Raw genomic sequence first — 25,094 nt, 5'->3', positions numbered from 1 at the left:
AGGCAATGCCCGAGATCAATCAGTTGCCCACCAGATTTTGGACTACAAACCCCAGCAGTCATCTCTACACAACACTTCCTTATTTGCCCAACCTTAATTAGAGAATGAGTTGCAAGATTCCAGAGGTTTTGTTTGGGTTTTCATAGCATCTTAAACTACAAAAGTAAAAAAATAATAATAACCAAGGTGAATATGAACAATGTTTAGGATGTTGTACAAATATTGTTATTGGGCTTTTAACTACTCTAACCTCAACATCTGGCAGAAGCATGTAACTGCAAGAATATCTGGGAAAGAGGTTAGGAAGTCAAATGGCAGCTGTGACTGCATGATCAAAGTCTGACCTATTTTTACAGGCATTGCACACCACATACACCCCCCCCCCCAAAAAAAAAAGTTTAAAAAAATAAGTTAAGCCTTTGTCATGTCGTGACTGCCCTCTTGCCTTTTCTGACCTCCTAGGCACAATAGTCTGTATAGGTGTCAGTTTTGTTTCATGACACTTATTTTGTCACTTAGATAAATCTTTGATTATACCAGGGCTCTCCGAACCTGGCAACTTTAAGACTTTAGCTCTCTCCTGGAATTCCTCAGCCAGTCAACTTTAGGATTTGTGGACTTCAACTCCCAGAATTCCACAACCATTTAAGTCCACAAATTTTAACGTTGCCAAAGTTGGAGACCCCTGGTTTACACTCGACATGTTGGATGAAACAAGGATGACCAAATAGGCAAAGTTAGGACAATTAGCTCCACTTGATAAAATTGAAATTAACACAGTAATTTCTCATGTATTTAATAATTTCCGTAGTTCTTCATTCAAAGTTGTAATCTGGCAGAAAATCTGGAAGAGGGTAACCTGGGGGGGGGGAGACAGATTGTAAGTCCTCTCCTTTTACCCACTCCTCATACTTTATAAGGCCTAAAGAGAAGAGCAGCCCAGACAGTAATGCTAACTCAATTCTTGGGGAGTTAAATTCAGAATTTGCTTGGCTCTTCTGAAAAGATTTCAGCAAAATTGGTTTACTTCTGAGTTTTAAAGTTTGATTCACAGTGACCCAGCTATGGAGAGGCTGGATGTAATTTAACATTGTACAACATTTTTTTTCAAATTAAATTAAAAAGAAAAAAGAAACAACAAAACTCTAGATAGCAAAAGGGTTGTTGTTGTTTTTTAAAAAACACAAGACGTAGGAAAAACAAACAACATGTGTGATCCAAGTTCTATTTGTTGAAGATAAAGATGGCTTATTTCTTCATCCAAAAGGTATCAGGGATATGTGGGTTTGTTGAGGGAAAGTATGACTTTCTGTGTGGTGGTGTGTGTGTGGACAAGGCGCCTTTGAGTTAAAGAGGCTTTTGTGAAAAACCTCAAAATTAATTGCATAGCTGAAAGGGTATAGCTGTCTTGTGACATTAGATGTACCGCAAGTCTGCGGTCTTTCGCACAATTAAAAGTCTGCAAAGAGCACAGTTTAAGAAGTAGTAATGCATTATGTTACTTATTCCTCTTTTTTTTTTTCTCTTTTCCTATGTACATACTTACAAAGTAAAGCTTTCGTCTTACCCAGGTTGCATATACGACCCACTAACCCACGAGATAATGTTATTTTCAACAACTCTCTTACAGGGGGGGAGGTAAAAATAATAATAAAATAAAGGAATTCTGCTTTTCTTCATTTCAGCCTGGAGAGAATGAAAAGAGAGACACAGAAAGGTGGAAGGAGGGACAATTTTGAGGGGAGATGAAATACTGACGTCTTGCTCTGTTAGGAACAGTTAAGAAAGAAAGAGCATTTACGTAGAAAATGTGCCAACTTTTGTCTAAAAGGTTCTGAAAACTTTTTTTTTTCAACATATAATATACAACCCAACCGTTTTTATTTTAATTTTTTTTTTTGGAAAAAAAAAACTGGAAAGAAAAGAAAAACCTTAGTTCACCTGGGTATGTACATCTTATACAGCTGGGTCATTACCAATGTCTACATTTATCGAGTAAGAGGTTCAGTTTGTCTAAATCGTTCCCTCTCTTGGATGTGGTCGGCCACCATTTATCGAGCTTCGATGTCTTTGAGAGTGTGAGAGGGCGGCCTTTCCCTCATTTCTGCCGACAGAGGTGTAGTCCTTCGGGGAGAACTAGGCCGAGGTCCTAAGGTGGAAATGAGAGGAGGAGGAGCACTCAGGGCTGCTGTGGGTGGGGTCTTATTGAGGATGCCATTTTGAAGTCCTGAAGAGGGACTGACTCGTGGGTAATGCATACTAGGAAGTCCCGGAGTAAGGAGATTCGGGTGAGCCAAATGACCATCCAGGGCCACGGAATGCACCGAGTGAAGCCGTACGTGCTCGTACTCCTCTCTGAGCATGTGCAACCTATCTCGCTCGTCCAGGTGGGCTCCTCTTTCGTGCTCACGGCGTGGGTCAACCGAAAGGGGATGGTGGTGATGGTTATTATAGTCATGTGGCTCCCGGTCCCTAAAAGATCTCTCCGCATCGTAGAGCCTTGGTGCGGAGAGGCGGTGCAGCGGATCGTTCCTCAGGAGAAACTCCCTGCCCAATGGGTCTCTCCGATGGATGTCTAAATCTCTGTAGGGATCCCTCAAGGCCTCTCTCATGGGGTCCCAGTGGAATGAAGGATATGGGAAGCGCTCGGCCCCCGGGATTGGGCTAATGCCCATGAAAGGGGTCATCATGCGAGTCCTATCTAGACCACTGATGGCGTTCATGGGGTGGATGCCAGTGACACCCACAGTCATGGGCATGGATGCTAAAGAGCCTGGATGGACACTGGATGTGGGCATGGACGGTGGCCGCTCCGATGGCCGGTGTGTTTGTGGTGTTTCTGGAGAAATGTCATGATCTTCCTTCCTCTCCTCTTTCACTTTGACCTCACTCGATTTTTTCAGGTTCTCATAAGCAGGTTCGCTCTTTTTCTCAGCATCCCGACTCGAGTTGCTGTTAGGTCTGGTGCTTTCGGCAACAGGTGTCCTGGTGTAGGGTGAAGGCACCCGAGATGCTTGTTTAGATTCTTCCAACGATCTGCTGTCGTGGGTCACACTTTCCTTGTCTGAAATGTAGTTGTCCTTTGCCTTGTGCTGCTCGTCAACACTTATCTCCTTCCGTATTTCTGGATGATCCCTCTCTCTCTCTTTGGACTTCTCTTTTTCACGAGCTTCTGCGTTCAGGTGGTTCCTAATCTGTTCAACAGAGCTGCGGCTGTGTCCAAGGGAACTCACAGAATGGACAGGTGCTGGTGAAGGGTGGCTTGAGTGTCTTTTCTCAATAGTCTCCCTAAAAATATTAAAAAGCAAAAAAAAAAATTAACACAAAAGAAATATTAGCTTCAGAGTGTCAGTGCTCCAATTAGCATCGTTTTGAGTTAGAGACTTTGGCCTGCCACAGAGTCTGTACAGAGAATTGAAACTGAAGCTAGAATGCTGGGCGTGGTTCAGCCCACTCAGTACTCTGGTCTCTCTCTCTCTGAACTCTGAATTCGAAGCTGCTTGCATTTTGCTTGTAACTGACACTATGTTGAAGAAGAACTATACTTGTTGTATTGCATAACAAGTTCAAAATAGATCTATACTAGGCTCCCTTCCTTTTCAATTATCAGCAAAAAATGTAACCATATATATAGTTTATATATATGGTTACATTTTTAGTTATAGTTTATATATAGTTACTATATATTACTAAGTTTATAAAGAAGTTAATGAATCCGTTATCTGTGTGTGCTTCTGGATTTAATATTTTGCAACAAACTCTGATGAGGAATACATATTATGGGTAGCTGGAAAAGAGAAGGAGATGAATAGATCATCATTAGCACCTCACTTAAGGGGAAGAGATGCAATCCCTCTGTTGAAAGATAGGGGGAGTCATTTAGGCGACTCCATCACTAAGTTTTTATTTCATTTTTTTGGCCAAATATCAGATTCCAACATCATCTAGAAGGCTTCCATCTCCCTGCCATTTGTATATTACCACAGTCCTCCCTAACCTGGAACCTTCCAGTTCATTCACAACTTGGGAAGAATTCCATGGATGAGAATCTTCAAGGGGAAAACAACTCAAGAAGCTTGGGAAATTTTGAAAATTGAGATTATAAAAGCCCAGATTAGTTCAATACCAATGAAGAAAAAAAAAAGTCACAAAAAAACCAGCATGGCTGCGTAAAGAACTCTCTGACAAATTGAAAGACAAAAAGGATAAGTATAAAATGTGGAAAGAAGGGGAAATAACTAAGACAGATTACCAGCAAATAGCCCGAACCTGTAAAGATGAAGCAAGGAAATCTAAAGCTCACAATGAACAAAGGCTTACAACAAAAGTAAAAGTAATCAAAAAGCTTCTTCCAACATATTAAAAACAAGAAAAAAGTCAAGGAAACAATTTGTCCATTGCAGGGAGAAAGTGACAAGAAGATGACAAGCAACAGGGAAAAAGCAGAACTACACAACACATTTTTTGCCTCTGTCCTTACACAAAGGGGGGGGGGGGACCAGTCCAACCTATCAAAAATAGCATCACAAATAACATATTAGGAACACAAGTTAAAATAGGGAAGAAAATGGTAAAGGAACACCTGTCTACCCTAGATGAAATCAAATCACCAGGACCAGATGGATTACACTCCAAGGTTCTGAAGGAACTGGCAGACGATATCTCAGAACCACTGAACTATATCTTTCAAAGATCCTGGAATACTGAGGAACTGCCAGAGGACTGGAAAAGAGCTGATGTAGTTCCCATCTTCAAGAAAGGGAAAAAAGCAGATCCCGGAAACTACAGATTTATCAGCCTGACCTCATGGAAGATCTTGGAAAAGATAATCAAGCAACGAATCAACAAACACCTAGAAACAAACAAAGTAATAGCCAAAAGCCAACATGGGTTTGTCAAAAACAGATCATGCCAGACTAATCTTAAAGCATTATTTGACAAAGTGACAAAATTAGTGGACAAGGGGAATGCTGTTGATGTGGTTTACTTGGACTTCAGTAAGGCTTTTGACAAAGTAGACAATAACCTACTACTAAATAAAGTAGAAAAATGTGGGATGGACAGCAACACAACCAGATGGATTCAAAACTGGCTAACCAACCGCACTCAACACATAGTGCTCAATGGAATTACATCTACATGGATGCATGGATGCAGTGGAGCACCCCAAGGCTCTGTTTTAGGCACAGTACTCTTCAATGTCTTCATCAATGACTTGGATAAGGGGATAGATGGGGAACTTATCAAATTTTCAGATGACACCAAACTGGCAGGTATAGCCAACACTTCAGAAGATAGGTACAAAATGCAGAAAGATCTTGGCAAACTTGAACAATGGACGCTATCTAACAAAATGAAATTCAATGGTGAAAAAAGTAAGGTTCTACATTTAGACAAGAAAAACAAAATGCACAGGTACAGCTATGTAGTACATTGCTCAACAGTAGTAACTATGAGAGGGAACTTGGAGTCCTAGTGAACAATCATTTAAATATGAGACAGCAGTGTGCAGCAGCTGCCAAAAAAGCCAACACGGTTCTAGGCTACATTAACAGAGGGATAGAATCAATATTACGTGAAGTGTTAATACTACTTTATAAGGTCTTGGTAAGGCTACACTTGGAATACGGCATTCAGTTTTGATCGCCACGATGCAAAAAAGATGTTGAGACAGTGCAGAGAAGAGCGACAAAGATGATTAGGGTACTTAAGGATAAAACATATGAAGAACGGTCGCAAGAACTGGGCATGGCTAGTTTAATGAAAAGAAGGACCAGAGGAGACATGACAGCAGTGTTCCAATATCTCAGGAGTTGCTACAAAGAAGGAGGAGTCAACCTATTCTCCAAAGCACTGGAGGGTAGAACAAGAAGCAATGGGTGGAAACTAAACAAGGAGAGAAGTAACTTGGAACTAAGGAGACATTTCCTGACCGTTAGAACAATTAATTAGTGGAACAGCTTGCCTCCAGAAGTTGTGAATGCTCCAACACTGGAAGATTTTAAGCAGATGTTGGATAACCATTTGTCTGAAGTAGTGTAGGGTTTCTTGCCTAAGCAGGTGGTTGGACTAGAAGACCTCTAAGGTCCCTTCCAAGTCTGTGGTTGTTATTTATAAATTATATATTTATTGTATTAATCATTAAATACATTTAATAATAACCTAAATTAAATTATTAAATAATAATTAAATTATAAATTAAGTTCCTAATTCAGAAACAGACCATCCTTTTTTGACAAAAGGAAGATTTTTCTATCTTTACACCCTGGGATCTTTACACCCTGGGATCAGGAACCGGAGACTCAATGGGATTGTTGGGACACTTAGTTCCGACTATCACAGAGACCAAAAGTAATGATAGATAAAGTTTAAGTGCTCCTGGTTCCCAACACCAGTTCTGGAAATTTTCAAGTCGTCTTCAGCAACCCATGGTAACAACCCAAAAACCTCCCGCAAAAGCCAAATATACTAGAAAAGTCTCATGTAAATCGAACATTATGTAAAACTGAACATTAAGATACAGGTGGTCCTCGACTTATGACCATAATTGAGCTCAAATTTTAGGTGGCTAAGTGAGAAGTTTGTTTATTGAGTTTTTCGTGCCACTTTTGTTAATTGATGCAGTTCGTTTCAGTAATGCGGTTGTTAAGTGAATTTGGCTTTCCCCAATGACTTTGCTTTTCGGAAGGTTGCAAAAGGGGATCACATGACCCCCCGGGATGCTGCAGTCGTCATAAATATGAAGCGGTTGCCAAGCGTTCAAATGTTGATCACATGACTACGGAGATGCAGCAAAGGCCCTAAGTGTGAAAAATGGTCATAAGTCATTTTTTTTGGTGCCATTGTAACTTTGACTGGTCACTAAGTGGACTGTCATAAGTCGAGAACCAGCTGTATTTAAATGGTTGAAATGCAGTGTAAACTACCATATTTTTCAGAATATAAAAAGCACTCACCCCCCTAAAAGAGGCTAAAATATTGGGTGCATCTTATACATAGAATGTAGCTTTTACTAAGCATTTTTTAGTCTTAACAAGGTAGTCATGCAATCTTCCATGCTTTGCTAGCTAACCGATCTTCCCTTTGTCTGCTTCTTTCACTGCAGCTTCCTCCGATAATCAGCTGAGCTTTTTTTTAGCCCTAACTAACAGTGAAGCAATCTTCCATGCTTTGCAAGCAAGCAACCTTTTTTTCAGTCGTAACAAGGTATAACCAATGAAGTGATCTTCTGTGCTTTGCTAGTCAAGTGATCTTCCTTTGCCTACTTTTCTCATTGTCTCTCTGAAAAGAGAGAGAAGTGAAGTGTTTTAGAGATGTTTTTTATCCCCAACCAGGGGATAAAAAGCAAGCACGTATACTCAAAACCAGCAAACTAATGTGCCAAATCTGACCAGAATAGAGACTAGCCAGATGAATACCTGATAGGCAAATTATTTTTCCCTATTTTCCTCCCCCAAAACAAAGGTGTATCTTATATTCCGGTGCATCTTATACTCTGAAAAAATATGGTAACTATTAGTTTGGGCTTGGTAAGATAAAAAATAAAGGTTGCAATCTTAGTCTAGTATCAATTCTTCACATTTTGTACTGTAGCGACAAAATTCTATAAAATGAAATTTGAAGATCTACAAATAAAAGCATCAAATGTGAGGCTAGATCTGAAAAAAAAAAATGCACGTGTTTCCCAGCCTGTTTTTGTAACAGTGGTTCCCAACCTGTTCTTTTAAGCAAAGCATGTCATCATGAAAAAGCTTTTGAGGACCATGATGTTAACTCAGACATTACCAACATAGGACATGTTGGCATCACGTCAATGTGACTTCCTGGAATATATTTAAGGAAGTCAAAATTGAACACAGAGAGTTATTATTTTTGGCAAATATTTCCAAATCCCCAGATCTCAAAAGACGTCAGGGTTCCCCCATAAAATCTTGCAGGAAGTTTCATCAGGAGTATCAAAAGCTTGTGGAGATTTCAAGCAAGCATGTCAAAACCTGTTGACTAAAATCTTGACAAGTTTTACAAGATTTTGGCCATAGATAGGTAGATTAAAAAGAAAGGCAGAGACAGAGATAGAGATACCGGTCTACAGGGATAATTTGTAGTGAGGTGGTCATTGGTGCTTTCTGAAGTTGGCTCTTTTCTTGCAGAAGTTTCATTATCAAACTAGGCAACACCATCAATGCTACTGCCAGACATCGAGTCTTTGGAGAGGGGCAGCATACAAATCTAATAAATCTTAATCTTAACCTAATTTGGATAATGAAAGTCTACAAGAAAAAAACCCAAGCTCAGAGAGTATCAAAGACCCGCTCATTTCAACCCTGAGCTACAAATATTTCTCATTTATTGAAAATTTATAGTGTCATTGTTGACCATCGATAGTTTCTGGAACCACAAGTATCTTTCAAAGAGGGGATAAAACTCATCGTGGTTCCCCATCCCGGAGTTTCCCTTGCGATGCTGTGTTCTTTTCATTACCTTTCTTTGTCATCTTTACTAAGAGAAGCGTCTCCTTTATCTACATCTCTGTCTCGTTCATGAGCCGCAGCGGACGCGCTGCGTTCCTGCTCACCTGGCTTCAGCCAGGGCGGCGGAGTCGGAAACGAAGGTGGCGTTCGGTGCAGACGGTTCCAAGGCTCGTGAGGGTTGCTATAGCTTTGCATGCCGGGGCAATCCTTGTGGCCAAACATAGCGTTGGGTGCTGAAATAGTGAAGGCGGAAGGGGAGGGAGGGAGAAACAGAAAGCAATATGCTCAGTGGATGGTACTTATCAATCAAACCCAACTTTATTTATTTTTAACAGCACTCAAAGCGTTTAAAAGGAATATTACAGGGTGCATTGCAAAAGTAGTGCAAATATATATTTAAAAGTAATTTATTAAAAAGATTTGCACAAACAGTTAAAATTCTTCAAAGTACTGTCCTTGGGCCTCTACACATTTTTAACAGTGACTCTGCCATGACCGGTACGTGCCCTGGAAGGCATCCTTGGGGACCTCTTGCAAAGTCTTCATCACGGCTGATTGGATCTCTTCTATGGACAAAAAAATGTGCCTTGCCACAAAGCGCTACGAGTCCACGAGTTCCTGGCCAAACACCAGGTGCCAACGCTGCCCCATCCCCCTGTATAGTCCTGACGTCGTCCCAGCAGACTTCTTTTTGTTCCCTCGGATTAAGGCAGCCCTGTTTTCTTGTGCAAATCTGTTCAATAAATTACTTTTAAAAAATTTGCATTACTTTTGGAATGCACCTTCTAAGATATTAACGAACTGGGAGAGACATGTTAACAAGGTCAGCCAATGAACAGGCCTAGCAACTAAGACAGCCAATGGGAGCTAAACACATCTGACTCTTTGCAGAGAATTGAAACTGAAGTAAGAAGGCTGGGCATGACTCAATCCACTCTGTACTTTTATCTCCCTCTGAACTCTGAACTCTGAGGGTCGCCCAGAAAGTAATGCATCATTTTTTTTCTCAGCCTACAGTAAAGGTACGAATGTGAAACTTTAGATATACATTATTTGAATTGTCAGGAGTGCATGTGTAAATTTTGTGTTTCTTCAGACAGATAGCGTAGCTGCAGTAGTGTTTTGAAATGGTGTCTGTAAGTGATGTACGTTACAAGCAGTGTGTCGTCATTGAATTTCTCACTGCGGCAAAAGAAACTGTTGGGAACATTCACAAATGTCTGTGTACACTTTATGGAGAATATGCGGTCAACAAAAATACGGTTAGTTGCTGGGCACAGAGGATGAGGCCGTTCCAAGATGGAAATGGCTTCATGACCAGAAAAAGGAATGGTACTGACAGGGCATACACATCCTTGTGTCTTGCTGGAGGAAGGCCATAGAACGGAACGGAGATTGTGTGGAAAAATAGGTAGTGTAGAAGAAACATCATTTTTCTTGTGTGTAAGTTTCATTGTGTTCAATAAATAATTGTTAAAGAAAAAAATGTGGTACATTACTTTTTGAGTGGCCCTCGGAGAAGCTGCTTGTATGTTGCTTGTAACTGCTACTATTTTGAAGAAGAACTCATAGCATTGTAAATACAGTGTCCCCTCGATTTTTGCGGGTTCGAACTTCGCGAAAAGTCTATACCACGGTTTTTCAAAAATACTAATTAAAAAATACTTTGCGGGTTTTTTTTCCTATACCACAGTTTTTCCCACCCGATGACGTCATATGTCATCGCCAAACTTTCATCTGCCTTTAATAAATATTTTTTATAAAGACGTTAATGAATCCAGCTGAATCAATTATCTCTCTGTGTTACTGGATTAAAATTTTTTGCAACTAACTCTGATAAGGAATACATATTATAGGGAGCTGGAAAAGTGAAGGAGAGGAATAGATCATAGTTAGCACTTCATTTAAAGGGAAGAGATGCAATCCCTTTGTTGAAAGGCGGGGGAGGGCATTTAGGCGACTCTGCCGCTAAGATTTTATTTCGTTTTTGAACATGAAGCACATCCAAATAAAGCTTAGGGACGCAAAACCAATCCCAAATTAATTGAGAAATGAGGCCAGTATAATGTACGTTGCACTTAAAAAAACATTTGGAGCCAGTTTGTTTCTGTGTTTATCAAAAGAATCTACAGCACAGCAATGTAATAAAAAGCGATATAAAGTAATGAGACACCTAAAAGGGGAAACTATTGGAATGATTATTTTTTAAAATCACTTGGGAAAGGAAAATTAGATAGAAAAAAGTAACTTTCTTCCTGACAGAACAATTAATCCATGGAATAGCTTGCCTCCAGAAGTTGTGAATGCTCCAACACTGGAAGTTTTTAAGAAGATGCTAGATAACCATTTGTCTGAAGTGGTGTGGTCCATATAAAGAGCTGATAGATAAATTAGTGAAGATTGGACTTAATCCCTGGATAGTTCAGTGGATTTGCAGTTGGCTGAAGCATAGATATCAGAGGGTTGTTGTTAATGGTGAGTATTCTGAGCAGAGCCTGGTTACAAGCGGTGTGCCACAAGGGTCTGTTCTGGGTCCTATTCTTTTTAATATCTTTGGGAGTGACATAGGGGAAGGTTTGGTAGGGAAAGTTTGCCTATTTGCCGATGACTCTAAAATGTGCAATAGGGTTGATATTCCTGGAGTTTTCTGTAATATGGCAAAAGATTTAGCTTTACTAGATAAGTGATCAAAGCAATGGAAACTGCAGTTTAATGTTTCCAAATGTAAAATAACGCACTTGGGCAAAAGGAATCCTCAATCTGAGTATTGTATTGGCAGTTCTGTGCTAGCAAAAACTTCAGAAGTTAAGGATTTAGGGGTAGTGAACAGTGCAGTCAGGCGGTAGGGAAAACAAGTAGAGCATATACTAGAGGTATAACAAGCAGGAAGAGGGAGATTGTGATCCCACTGTATAGAGCGCTGGTGAGACCACATTTGGAATACTGTGTTCAGTTCTGGAGACCTCAACTACAAAAAGATATTGATAAAATTGAACGGGTCCAAAGATGGGCTACAAAAATGGTGGACCGTCTTAAGCATAAAACTTATCAGAAAAGACTTAATGAACTCAATCTGTATAGTCTGGAGAACAGAAGGGAAAGGGGGGACATGATCAAAACATTTAAATATGTTAAACGTTTAAATAAGGTTCAGGAGGGAAGTGTTTTTAATAGGAAAGTGAACACAAGAACAAGGGGGCACAATCTGAGATTAGTTGGGGGAAAGATCAGAAGCAATGGGAAATATATGTTATTTTACTGAAAGAATAGTAGATGCTTGGAACAAACTTCCAGCAGCCATGGTTGGTAAATCCACAATAAGTGAATTTAAACATGCCTGGGATAAACATATATCCATCCTAAGATAAAATACAAGAAATAGTATAAAGGCAGACTAGATGGACCATGAGGTCTTTTTCTGCCGTCAATCTTCTATGTTTCTATATTTCGTAAACATACCATGATCAATCGCATCAAAGGCAGCCAATAAATATAAATCTAATAGGAGCAAGAAAGATGAGCACCAAAAACAATACCCAAGAGCAGGGGTAGGCAAAGTTGGCTCTTCTATGACTTGTGGACTTCAACTCCCAGAATTCCTGAGCCAATCATGCTAGCTCAGGAATTCTGGGAGTTGAAGTCCACATGTCATAGAAGAGCCAACTTTGCCTACCCCTGCAAGAGTGACTAAAGCTCACTCCCTCTCATTATTAACTTTACACATGACTGAACAGAGGTGCTGGGACAGCTGGAAGTCTGAGGATCAGTCACAACCACCATTCCTTCGGTACCATCTTAACTTTGAATGGTTACTGAATGAATTATTGTAGGTCAAGGAGTGCTTGTACCCTATTAAACTCCCCCGCCACTCCCTGTACCAATTTTCACTGCCTTTTTATACTTCTCCATTGGGATATTTTTTTCCCAAAGGAGGAGAAATTATTTCCATTGCTATTCAACGCAAAGATGTTTGCTGTTCCATACCAGACATTGATATTCAAAGGTTGAACTCTTGCCTCACAATCAGGAAGTTGTGAGTTCAATCCTAGGTAGAAGCAGATGTAAGGTCTCCTGCTTGGGCAGGGGGGTGGACTAGATGACCTTCAAGGTCCCTTCCAATTCTGTTAACCTGTTAACCTGTTAAATGTTAAGAGCCATGGTGGCGCAGTGGTTAGAATGCAGTATTGCAGGCTAACTCTGCCCACTGCCAGCAGTTTGATCCTGACCAGCTCAAGGTTAATTCACCCTTCCATCCTTCTGGGGTCAGTAAAATGAAGAGTCAGACAGTTGGAGGCAATAGACTCACTCTGTAAAATCACTTAGAGAAGGCTGTAAAGCACTGTGAAGCAATATATAAGTGCTACAGTAGTACCTCTAGATACGAGCTGCTCCACATGCGAGTATTCCAAGTTACGAGCCGTGACGCGAGCGAAATTTCTGTTCGACGCCCGAGCTCAAATTCGGGATACGAGCCGAGCTTCCGCTAGGTGGCGCAAGAATCCTTGCTTCTGGTTATCTCAGCGGGGGGGGGGGAAACAAAGTCTAAAGGCATTCGTTCGAGATGCGAGTTGATCGACTTACGAGCTCGGGTCTGGAACGAATTAAACTCGTATGTCAAGGTACCACTGTATTTTTATTCCCAAGCTCCTAATAACTGGATTTCTTTTGAAACCTGGCTCGAGGCATCTGTTGGAACCCTGACAACAATTTCTCTCTCGATACCTTCATTGGGGATTTAATGGAGAGGTGGGAAGTAAGGAAAACAACAAATTGATGGAGATCTGATTATGCAATGAATGTCAGGCCGCCAATGGGCACCTTTCTTACTCCCTTTATAACACAGCAAGGACACCACATTTTTCTAACGAGAACTGTCTGATAGTCTCCTGTCCTCCCTTCATCAATTGGAAATGCAATTCAATAGGGAAAAAGAAATGCAAGAAAATTTCTTTGCCTGGAACTAGGTATGTCGGAGTCCATAGAGCAGTGTTTCTCAACCTTGGGCGTTTGAAGATGGGTGGACTTCAACTACCAGAATTCACCAGCCAGCAACGCTGGCTGGGGAATTCTGGGAGTTGAAGTCCACCCATCTTCAAACGCCCAAGGTTGAGAAACATTGCCATAGAGGGTTAATAGAAAGCAAAGGCAATTCCTTGAGGACCGCCTTCTGGCGCATGAATTCCAGCAACCGGTCAGGTCCCACAGAGTAAGCCTTCTCCAGGTCCCGCCAGCTAGACAATGTCGCTTGGTAGGACCTAGGGGGAGAGCCTTCTCTGTGGGGGGCCCAGCCCTCTGGAATCAGCTCCCCCCAGAGATTCACACTGCCCCCACCCTCCTCACCTTTCAGAAGAGTCTTAAGACTCATTTATGACGCCAGGCTTGGGGCCATTAGATCTCAGCCCTCTGGCCAATGAATGTTTGTATGGATTGAATGGGTATGACTGATTTTAACACAACTGGGGATTTTAGATTATTTGTTTAGTTTTAATTTAATTGGATTTAGCTATTGCGTTTGTTGTTTTTGTATGTTGTAAGCCGCCCCGAGTCCTTGGAGAGGGGCAGCCTATAAATCCAATAAATAAATAAATATATATATATATTCCACATTCTCTTGCTTTTCTGTACAAATCTATACGGGTAGTCCTCGACTTACGACCACAATTGAGCCCAACATTTCTGTTGCTAAGTGAGCCCAACTTGTTCATTGAGGTTTGCTCCATTGGATGACCTTTCTCGCCGTGGGTATTAAGCGAATCACTGCAAGTGTTTTAAAAAAATATTGGCTGCGAAGTTAATCTGGTTTCTCCCACTGAATCTGCTTGTTGGAAGGTCACCAAAGGGGGGATTACATGACCCCAGTCACTGCAACGGTCATAAAGGTGAGTTAGTTGACAAGTGTTTGAATTTTGAAACACGTGACCATGGAGATGTTGAAATGTAAGTGTGAAAAAGGGTCATAATAAGTCAATTGTGGGTTTTTTTCAGTCACTAAATGAACTGTTGTAAGTCAAGGACAACTTGTACTGTTCTTGCACCCTTGCTACTTAAACCAACCCAAAGCATGACATAGCCTGAGCCGAAGGAGAATTTACTCACTAACGGCAGGGTTGCCAAGTCCCCCGAAGGCATTGCTGCTCATGGCTGCAAGGCTGGTGAACGTCATGGGCCGATTAAAAGTCTCTGAAACCAAACGAAAAGATGCTAATGGGAGGGGTGTTACCTCCTGGGAGGAAAAGAGTTGCTTGTTTTTATTTGGCTAGGGCGAGCAAAGCAAAGCCCTACATGGCATCGGACCAGAATACCTGCGGGACCGCCTTCTGCTGCATAAATCCCAGCGGCCGATTAGGTCCCACAGAATTGGCCTTCTCCGGGTCGCGCCGACAAAATAATGTTGTCTGGTAGGACCTGGAGGAAGAGCCTTCTTTGTGGCAGCCCCGGCCCTGTGGAATCAGCTCCCCCTGGAGATTTGATTTAATCTATCTATCTATCTATCTATCTATCTATCTATCTATCTATCTATCTATCTATCTATCTATCTATCTATCTATCTATCTATTTATTGGATTTGTATGCCGCCCCACTCCGTAGACTCGGGGCGGCTAACAACAGTGGTAAAAAACAGCATGTAACAATCCAATATTAAAAAAACTAAAAAACACTTATTAAAAAAACCAAACATACATACAAACATACCATGCATAAATTGTAAAGGCCTAGGGGGAAAGAGTATCTCAGTTCCCCCATGCCTGATGTCAAAGGTGGGTTTTAAGAAGCTTACGAAAGGCGAGGAGGGTGGGGGCAATTCTAATCTCTGGGGGGAGTGGGTTCCAGAGGGCCGGGGCCGCCACAGAGAAGGCTTTTCCCCTGGGTCCCACCAAATGACATTGTTTAGTTGACAGGACCCAGAGAAGGCCCACTCTGTGGGACCTAACTGGTCGCTAGGATTCATGCAGCAGAAGGCGGTCCCGAAGATAATCTGGTCCGGTGCCATGAAGGCCTTTATAGGTCATAACCAACACTTTTGAACTGCCCCCACCCTCCTTGCCTTCCACAAGACCTTGATAGCTATGTCACCAGGCAAGGGGCAACTAATGAGTCCCCTTCTCTGACCGTTAAAGAGTTATGTGTGGTTATGACTGTACAGTACTGATTGTTTTTTAAGATAGTGGGTTTTTAGTTATAGTTTTAACCATTAGATTTGTATTGCATTGTTTTCTTACTGCTGTGAGCCGCCCCGAGTTCTCGGAGAGGGGAGGCATACAAGTCTAATAAATAATAATAATAATAATAATAATAATAATAATAATAATTATTATTATTATTATTATTATTATTATTAAGGGGACAAGTTAAAATGTCAAGGTTCCAGGTTTAACATCGGAACTAAATCAGAATCCGAGTCAAAGAACTCCTCAAAGTTCCAATTTATTTCCGGAGCCATCCTGGCACACTACTCGGGTGAACTAGGTTCGCCCCAGCTGGCTAGCAACATTTGGGGGATACCAGGTATTCTGACCTTTCCTGACACCCAGACACACCCGAAATTGCTTTTCCCACCTGAGTAGTGTATCTATTGATCTTACATTTTTACATTTTTTTGAATTGCCAAAGGCAAATGACGGGAGCTCACTCCATCACATGGTGCCATGGGGTCGAACCACCGGAGTGCCGGCTGTCTCTGGTTGACAAATCCAGCATCTTTAAAGCATTGTGCCATGGCACTCTCTTAAGTCACGCCAAGATCCTGCCACACAGGTTCCAATGATAAGGGCCCACAGGGATGGCTTTCTTCGGGTCCTGTTGGCTAGACAGCGTTGGTTGGCGGGGCCGTGGGGGAGGGCCTTCTCTATGGCAGTGCTGGCTCTCTGGAACCAGCTGCCCCTTGAGGTCCATACTGCCTCTGCCCTACTGGCCTTCCGGAAGACTGTGAAGACCTGGCTTTGCCGGCAGGCCTGGGATTATTGAATCAACTCGATACTATCCTGATCCAGTCATTTAAATTATATGAATGGTTCTTTTCAATGGGTTTTAGATTATTTTTATATTGTTTTTTATATGTTGTACACCGCCCAGAGTCTGGAAGGAGTTGGGCAGCTTATAAGGATAAATAATAAATATAGGGGCGGCATATAAATCCAATTAACAAAAATAAAAATAAATTAAAGTTAAAGTTAAGTAAAGTTGGGGGGGATTATAAGGGGAAAACCACTCTGCTTTTTGGATATGGAAAAGTTCAGTGGAAGATTGAAATAAACTATCATGCTGATTTACTCTTCATCTTGCGTTGCCACACTTGAAGAACAAACCCAAATATACAAAGCACCATACCAACATGATGGAAGAACAAGAGGCCACATTTGAAATAAAATTTTGTGGGTGGGGGAGAGACAGCCTGCACACTACACTAATGTATGAAAGGTCTCGTGTTCTAAAGTATAAATGCTCTTCTCCCATACAATGCAGGTTAAACATTGTTTGCAACCTCAACTCCGTGGCAATTTCCGAGATTTGCATCCCACCTTTTCTCCGTGAAATAACTCAAGGTGAAAAAATGGGATCGGGAGCAGTTTCCCAAGTGGACGTTGACTAAGACTCAAATCTGTTCGACCTCATTGGACCTTTGGACAATATCCTGAAGTCTATGAGAGATGCATGAAGGTTCTGACTGCTTTACTCTTGAGAATTTCTACTTACCTAAATGGGCCGCGGGGTTGAGAAAGTTGCTGTGGTGCGGCGGAGGGCCAAACGTAGGACCGGCAGGATGGGCGGCACCTAGCAAAACAAATTCAAAAGCAAGCAAAACCAAAACATTTGAGTACAGCACTTGCAGAATGACCACCGTATCTTTTATAAGATTCAGGTATAGCAGGGAGGTTGGGATGCTGGATTCTTGTACAATGAACTCAATGGCCTAAACTGCGCCTTCCAATGTTTTGATTCTAATGTACCGTATTTTTCGGAGTATAAGACACACCTTAGTTTTGGGGAAGGAAAACAAGAAAAAAAGGCCTCTGCCTCCCAGCAATTTCTGTGCATGTATGACTGACACATAGAAATTGAATCGAATAGAATTCTTTATTGGCCACATGTCATTGGACACATAAGGAATTTGTCCTTGGTGCATATTCTCTCAGCGTACATAAAAGAAAATATACATTTGTCAAGAATCATGGGGGACAACACTAAATAGCAAAGAATTGGAGAAATGTACATTATAGCAATACAGTGGTACCTCGACATACGAGTTTAATTCGTGCCAGTGCCGAGCTCGTATGTCGATCAATTCGTATCTCGAACGAATGCATTTAGATTTGGCTTTTCGCGCCGAGATAACTGGAAAAAATGGAATTCTTGCGCCACCTAGTGGACGCTCGGCTCGTATCCCGAATTTGAGCTCGAGTGTCGAACAGAAATTTTGCTTGCGTCTCAGCTCGTAAGTTGGAATACTCGCATGTGGAGCAGTTTGTATCTAGAGGTACAACTGTATATTAATCCTAGAAGGTTTTCTTAAATGTAACACTTTTGCATTTCAGATTACACTTTTACAGATCTTTAAAACTGATGTGGCTTTCTGGAAGAATTCTCTGTTATTTAAAAGAAGATACAATAGCACTGAGCTTCTTCAGATCAAGCATTTATTTTAAAAAGCTTTTTAATTTTGTTCAGTTACTAATAAAGCAGTCTTTAAAAAAATAAGAATATTAATTTGAACATTCTATAGGCATTTATAGTTATTGACTTACCTCCTTGCAGCAAAATATAAACAGCCAGTTTCAGCACAATCTGATCCTTCCAGAAATTTGCCTCCGTTCAGCTTTAGTTTCACTTTCATTTTAATACGCTTGCCAGCAACTTCAATCAAACAGCTGAGTGTCGGGAGGCAGATAATCAGTGGCTTTTGCTAAGCAGGCTCTGCTGCTGTTTGCTGCGAGGAGGTAAATTGCTGGCAGGCAGAGACCAAAGAGTGGGGGTACATTCGAATATACATTTGGTGTATAAGATGCACCAAATTTTCACCCTCTTTTTGGGGGGAGTGTTTAAAAAAGTGCGTCTTATACTCCAGAAAATACGGTATCCGATTATCTCAAATGAGCATATGCACAGCACATGTGCTGACAAACTAAAGGGATATTTAGCTGAGATTAGGAGCTGTTTCTTAGGGGAATGTAGTAACTGGATTGCACTCTGGATAATTACATGTGACCTCATCTGTTCTTGTGTTCTTATTGGCCATTGAGCTATACCTAGGCAGCTATGTAATTGTACCATGCTCTCCAACAGCTATTTTAAAGTCTTACAAAGAGCCATGCAGCAGCCTGCCGATAGGAGAAATGAATCTCTTTTCACCTACGCGTGATGGGACAGATTATGGACATAAGATCTGAGGAATTTCATCTCTTAGACTATGATATGGAGATACCAGACAATGGATGTAATCTGTATGATTTACCCATTTGCGTGGAGTTTTATCTGACTGAGAAAAGTATTTCTAAGTTTGGGTCAGAAAAGCACATGTGGTCCTCAACTTACAACCATTTGTCTATTGACTGTTCCAAGTTACAACCGCACTGGAAAAAGTGACTCATGATTGTTTTTCCCAACTTATGACCCTAGCAGCAGCCCCGTGGTCACCTGATCAAAATTTGGATGCTTGGCAACTGGTTCATATTTATGATGGCCACAGTGTTTGATGTCATATGATCCCCTTTTGCAACCTTCTGACCAGCAAAATTAATGGAGGAGTCACATTCACTTAACAATTGTGTTACTGACTTAACAGTTGCAGGGATTTGCTTAATCACCGTGAGAAGAAAGGTGGTAAAATGGCACGAAACTCACTTAGCGACTGAATATTTGGGCTCAATTACAGTTGTTAAGTTGAAGACTACCTATACATGCATACTCCACTCCCACACCATCCACCCACCCACGAAATTGTAATCAAAACAATGTAAACTGGAAACTGAATAGGATACCAACAGAAAGGGAAGTTTTGAGAAAAATCATGGATTGTGCAGAGATGAATAGAAACTGAAAGATAAACAAGACTCGGATTATTATGAAATTTGGGGGAAGTTGTTTGATTGGATAGAAAATTAAGAGATACATTATGTATGTATTAGCAACTAAACAATGTCGTTTGGCGGGACCCAGGGGAAGAGCCTTCTCTGTGGCGGCCCCAGCCCTCTGGAACCAACTCCCCCCAGAGATTAGAATAGCCCCCACCCTTCTTGCCTTTCGTAAGCTCCTTAAAACCCACCTCTGCCGTCAGGCATGGGGGAACTGAGATATTCTTTCCCCCTAGGCTTCTACAATTTATGTATGGTATGTTGGTATGTATGATTGGTTTTTAAAATAAGGGTTTTTAGCTGTTTCAGTATTTATTTATTTATTATTTTATTTATTATTTAGATTTGTATGCCGCCCCTCTCCGAGGACTCGGGGCGATGTTGGATTGTCGATGTTGTTTTTACCACTGTTGTTAGCCACCCCGAGTCTACGGAGAGGGGCAGCATACAAATCCAATAAATAAATAAATAAAATAAATAATTGATTAATTTTGGAAAAATTGAAACAAGAGAATTTGATTCAAGCTTTGCAAGCCAGATGGCAAAGATGAGAAATGGTGGTAGCACTATATAATGATATAACACAAAATTTACTTATTGTTTAGATTTAAACATATAGAACTTTATTTTACAATGTAGGTGACATATTATGAATAGCTTCTTTTACTAAAGATGCATATATATAGAGAAAATTTTTAATTAGCTTATATCAGTGTTTCCCAACCATGGCAACTTGAAGATATCTGGACTTCAACTCCCAGAATTCCCCATCCAGCGAATGCTGGCTGGGGAATTCTGGGAGTTGAAGTCCAGATATCTTCAAGTTGCCAAGGTTGGGAAACACTGAGCTATATGATATAAGATTAAATTTAGACAAAAGAGATTTTATTATTCTTTACATTGTTATAACCTTTTGTAGTAAGACGGTGAGGGAAAAAAATTAAGTTAGAATTTTAAGAATTGCTAATAATGTATAAAATTAACAGAAAAATTTATACGGGGAGAGATAAGACCCTCCATGGAGCCAGTAATGAGAAAAGTTTGTATATGATTGATTTTAAACATTGTTGTTGTGTTTATAACTATATATTGTTTTATTTCATTGTGGAGTAAAAATAAAAAAATCTTATACCAGAAAAAAACCCAATGTATTTAAAATAACAGCAAAGCAGGTGAATTTGGGTTTTTTATTTTAAATCACAAAGTTATTTCTCTATTTGATAATGTTTATCCACAGTAAAACACTACAGTGATCCCTCGCCACCTTTCACGGCTTCAGTGCATCACGGGTTGCTGAAAGACCTGGAAGTGAGCGTGGGTGCCGGCAGTTTTGCCCGAGTTGGAACTTCTCCATTAATCTGAACAGTAACAAAGGGAGGGTAGGCTGCTTTAAAGGCTTGCAGCTGAGTTAGCCAGTCCTGGCGGTGGGGGGGGAGGAGACGGGACTAACTCAGCGGCGTGCCTGCCTTGTCCCTGCCAAAGCGACGCTTTGCTGCTGGGTACAGAGCAGAGTCTTTGGGAGCCCCTCGTGAGGATTCCCAGAGAGAGAGGGGGGGGAGGGAGGGAGAGAGAGAGAGGGGGGAGGGAGAGAGAGAGGGAGAGGGAAGGAGGGAGAGAGATAGAGAGAGGGAGGGAGGGAGGGAGAGAGAGAGGGGGGGAGGGTGGGAGGGAGAGAGAGAGGGAGGGAGAGAGAGAGAGGGAGGGAGAGGGAGGGAGAGAGATAGGGAGAGGGAGGGAGGGAGAGAGAGAGGGGGGAGGGTGGGAGGGAGAGAGAGAGGGAGGGAGAGAGAGAGAGGGAGGGAGAGGGAGGGAGAGAGATAGGGAGAGGGAGGGAGGGAGAGAGAGAGGGAGAGGGAGGGAGAGAGAGAGAGAGGGAGAGGGAGGGAGAGAGAGGGAGGGAGATAGAGAGAGGGAGGGAGAGAGGGAGAGAGATAGAGAGAGGGAGGGAGGAAGGGAGAGAGATAGAGAGGGAGGGAGGGAGAGAGAGAGAGAGAGGGAGGAAGGGAGGGAGAGAGATAGAGAGAGGGAGGGAGGGAGAGAGAGGGAGGGAGAGAGTGGAAGGGAGAGAGATAGAGAGGGAGAGAGGGAGAGAGATAGAGAGAGGGAGGGAGGGAGAGAGAGAGGGGGAGGGTGGGAGGGAGAGAGAGAGGGAGGGAGAGAGAGAGAGGGAGGGAGAGAGAGGGGGGGAGGGGGAGAGGGAGAGAGAGAGGGAGGGAGAGAGAGAGAGAGGGAGGGAGAGAGAGGGAGGGAGAGGGAGGGAGAGAGAGAGAGGGGGAGCGTGGGAGGGAGAGAGAGAGGGAGGGAGAGAGAGAGAGGGAGGGAGAGGGAGGGAGGGATAGGGAGGGAGGGAGGGAGAGAGAGAGGGAGGGAGGGAGAGAGAGAGAGGGGGAGCGTGGGAGGGAGAGAGAGAGGGAGGGAGAGAGAGAGAGGGAGGGAGAGGGAGGGAGGGAGAGAGAGAGGGAGAGGGAGGGAGGGAGGGAGAGAGGGAGAGGGAGGGAGAGAGAGGGAGGGAGAGAGATAGAGAGAGGGAGGGAGGGAGAGAGATAGAGAGAGGGAGGGAGGAAGGGAGAGAGATAGAGAGGGAGGGAGGGAGAGAGATAGAGAGAGGGAGGAAGGGAGGGAGAGAGAGATAGAGAGAGGGAGGGAGGGAGAGAGAGGGAGGGAGGGAGGGAGAGAGTGGAAGAGAGAGAGAGAGACAGAGGCAGCGAGATGAGAGGTAAAGAAGGTGGAGTGAGGGACAATGTGTGGAGTTGAGAGAGAGAGAGAAAATCCTACTTTGTGGATTTTCGTCTATTGTGGGTGGTCCTGGAACGTAACCCCTGCGATAAACGACAGATCACTGTACTGTATATTGCTGGAGTCTCTATCACACTGTGTGCCCTTCCATTTCCTCCCGTTATATTTCCAAAGAGAGAACAGATGGGTGGTTTACAAACTCACTGGTTGCCGAGAAAAGAGTTGCCGGTCGGGCTAAGTCATGAGGATGATGGATGGCCCCAAAAAGACTAGGACCTGGAGGTCTGCTCAGAAATTCAGGTTTCAAACCAAAATCCAATTTATGGGGATCTGATTGCATCTGTTTCTGAAATAGAGAAAAAAAAATATCATGAAGGTGGCCAAACTTTTCTTTTTTTAAAAAAGAAAAAGATAAAGAGGAACATACCAGTAGTATTTTGGAAATCAAGGAGGGATCAGGTTCCTTTTATAAGGCATGACCTATAGATGCTAACATTTGTAACCCGTGCTTATGAAGCCAATAATTTAATATTCTGGACAATGGAAAAACTCAAGGGGATCAAACTCAAGACCATGGGCCAGATATGGCTGCAGGGCTGCCCTGGAAACAATGAAGGACTGGACCGCGGTGCCTCTGCCAATGAAAATGAAGCTTGGGGGACCTCCTGACAACCCTGAAGTTTTTGTTGGCAGAGGGCTGCAGGAGGCTGTCATGGCAGAAAACAGAGACCAAATGGACCTCACGCAGCCTTCCTGAGCTCCATTTTCACTGGCAGAGGGCTGCAGGAGGCTGTCATGGCCGAAACCAGAGACCAAATGGACTGCACGCAGCCTTCCTGAGCTCCATTTTCACTGGCAGAGGGCTGCAGGAGGTTGTCAGGGCCGAAAATGGAGCCTTGATGAGTGATATTGAGCTGGCCATGCCCATCCCAGCCATGCCCCTCCGAGGTCAAACACAACCCTGAAGCAGCCCTCAATTAAATCAAGCTTGACACCCCTGACCTACTGTATAGCATTGAGCAACCTGTGGCCACTGAGATGATGCTGAACTTGTAAGAAAAGAGCAGGTGGAGCTGAGCGGAGGGGGCAGAATTAAGTGCATCATCAGTTTAGAGTCCTTGCATTCTTGCAAGTGCTTCTAGTCCAATTGCTCCTGAATTCTGTTGACCTGGTGCCAATTTAATGCTGAACTTTAGTTGACCAGATTCTTATCTATAGGCCTGAATAAATCTTTTAAGTAAATGCTCATGAATGATCATGATTCTTTATGCTTGACGGAACTATAGTTTCAATGTCATAACAACTGAAGGACCACAGGTTATATCTCTGAGATATATAAATGTAAGAAGTACCTTAAACAGGCCAGCTGGTCCAGTATTGCCTTATTTGAATGTCAGTGGTTTTCCAAAGCATTAGGAACAGAGGAGCTTCTGTTGAGAGAGCTCTTGGAGGTTTCTTGATAGCTTTCAGGTATTAAACCCGAAAGCTTTTCTATGCAAAACTCTTACTCTGCCATTGAGTTATGGACCTCATAAAGAGTCTGAGACCAACCAACCAACCAACCAACCAACCAACCAACCAACCAACCAACCAACCAACCAACCAACCAACCAATAAATCACTCTTTGCCCCCAAAAGCTCACCTTGACTTTCTGTTGATGGTGGTATATCTGCCAAGCAATATGAACATGCATAGCACACCATTTGCCTGGTTTCTACAAAAGAAACAAGCATTAAAAAGTATTGAAAATAATACATCTTGGCTAGAGCAATAATTACATTTAAGTGTGAACCTGTTGTTGCTTAAGAATTGCCATCTCTGGGCTTTTTTTTCAACCCAAAAGGAAATGCAGTGCTCTATAAGAAGTCTCCTATGCAGGCACTAATGAGAACAATTGCTTTTTAGATTCACAAAAGTTGTAGCTTTATGTACATTTGAACAAAAGACTCAAAACCGCCCTAGAACTGCATGAGTTTCTAGAAAACTTCACTCCCTCCCAAGAAAGACTGGATCCTACCTAAAATTGTGTCCAAATTTCATTTTTCAATATGATGGAAAAGAGAAATTATTAATTCTGTATGGGAGTTTGATTTTATTAACCGTCACCGCACTTAAAAAATCAATAAACCGAAATCATGTCTGGGTTTTGTCCTTCTATTCTTATTTTTAGACTGTGAGCTTCCCCTATGCTGATTTTTAGTTGAGAAAAGGTGTGCACCGTTGCTTTAAACCACCTTTTATGTAAATTACATAGCACATTTTATTGCTGAAGGAGGATTCACACACTGCCACAGAAATATAACAGGATCAGCTTGTAAAATGGAGATCTCTCCTGTCTTGGGATGTGCTGCTAACTGGTTGATAAGGCATCAAAGATATAAGCATTGAAAGCAGTCATGGCCCATAATCAAACATTTAGCCCACTAACATAGACCTTCAACATTTTTCTTTCCACCTTCATTCTTATTCCAATTGCTGTAGGCGTGATTTTACAGTGGACATTTTTATTATGACAGTTGATCTCAAAACATCTCCTGCCCAAGTGGCAGAAACAGACGTGCAGATCTACCAGACATCTGGAAAGGCTTTGTGACCAAATAAGAGTGCCTTCCCATTGGTTATTAAATTTAATATATTACGACATCTGGTAGGAACAGAAGTTCAATGACAAAGTCAATGTGATAAAGATGCGGCGACACGAGGAAGAGAAAATAATCAATATCCATCTACTGTGGCTTGCAAAGTAAACCTCTGATGATGCTGGGCAGCCTATAATTTATAAGCCACAACTTGTCCATGTAGATTTATTTCAATAAA

The 25,094-nt window shown here is 42.1% G+C and overlaps 1 protein-coding gene across 1 annotated transcript in view; it reads right to left on the bottom strand.

Moving 5' to 3' along the window:
• Positions 1-780: 780 nt before the first annotated feature.
• The window catches only part of AUTS2 (activator of transcription and developmental regulator AUTS2), a 1,269,011-nt gene continuing 1,244,697 nt past the window's right edge, over positions 781-25,094 (bottom strand). The window contains exons 14-19 of the mRNA XM_070730563.1: positions 23,920-23,991; positions 22,481-22,622; positions 17,166-17,243; positions 14,568-14,651; positions 8,482-8,704; positions 781-3,288 (exon numbers count right to left, since the gene is read on the bottom strand). Coding sequence (XP_070586664.1) covers positions 2,052-3,288; positions 8,482-8,704; positions 14,568-14,651; positions 17,166-17,243; positions 22,481-22,622; positions 23,920-23,991 — 1,836 coding nt within the window. The 3' untranslated portion in view covers positions 781-2,051. The remainder of the gene's footprint in view (positions 3,289-8,481; positions 8,705-14,567; positions 14,652-17,165; positions 17,244-22,480; positions 22,623-23,919; positions 23,992-25,094) is intronic.

The sequence above is a fragment of the Erythrolamprus reginae genome, chromosome 1 (assembly GCF_031021105.1).
Source record: "Erythrolamprus reginae isolate rEryReg1 chromosome 1, rEryReg1.hap1, whole genome shotgun sequence".
In the NCBI taxonomy this organism is placed as follows: Eukaryota; Metazoa; Chordata; class Lepidosauria; order Squamata; family Dipsadidae; genus Erythrolamprus; species Erythrolamprus reginae.
Note: the sequence above shows the minus strand (reverse complement) of the source record. Positions and strands in the feature narration are given on the sequence as shown.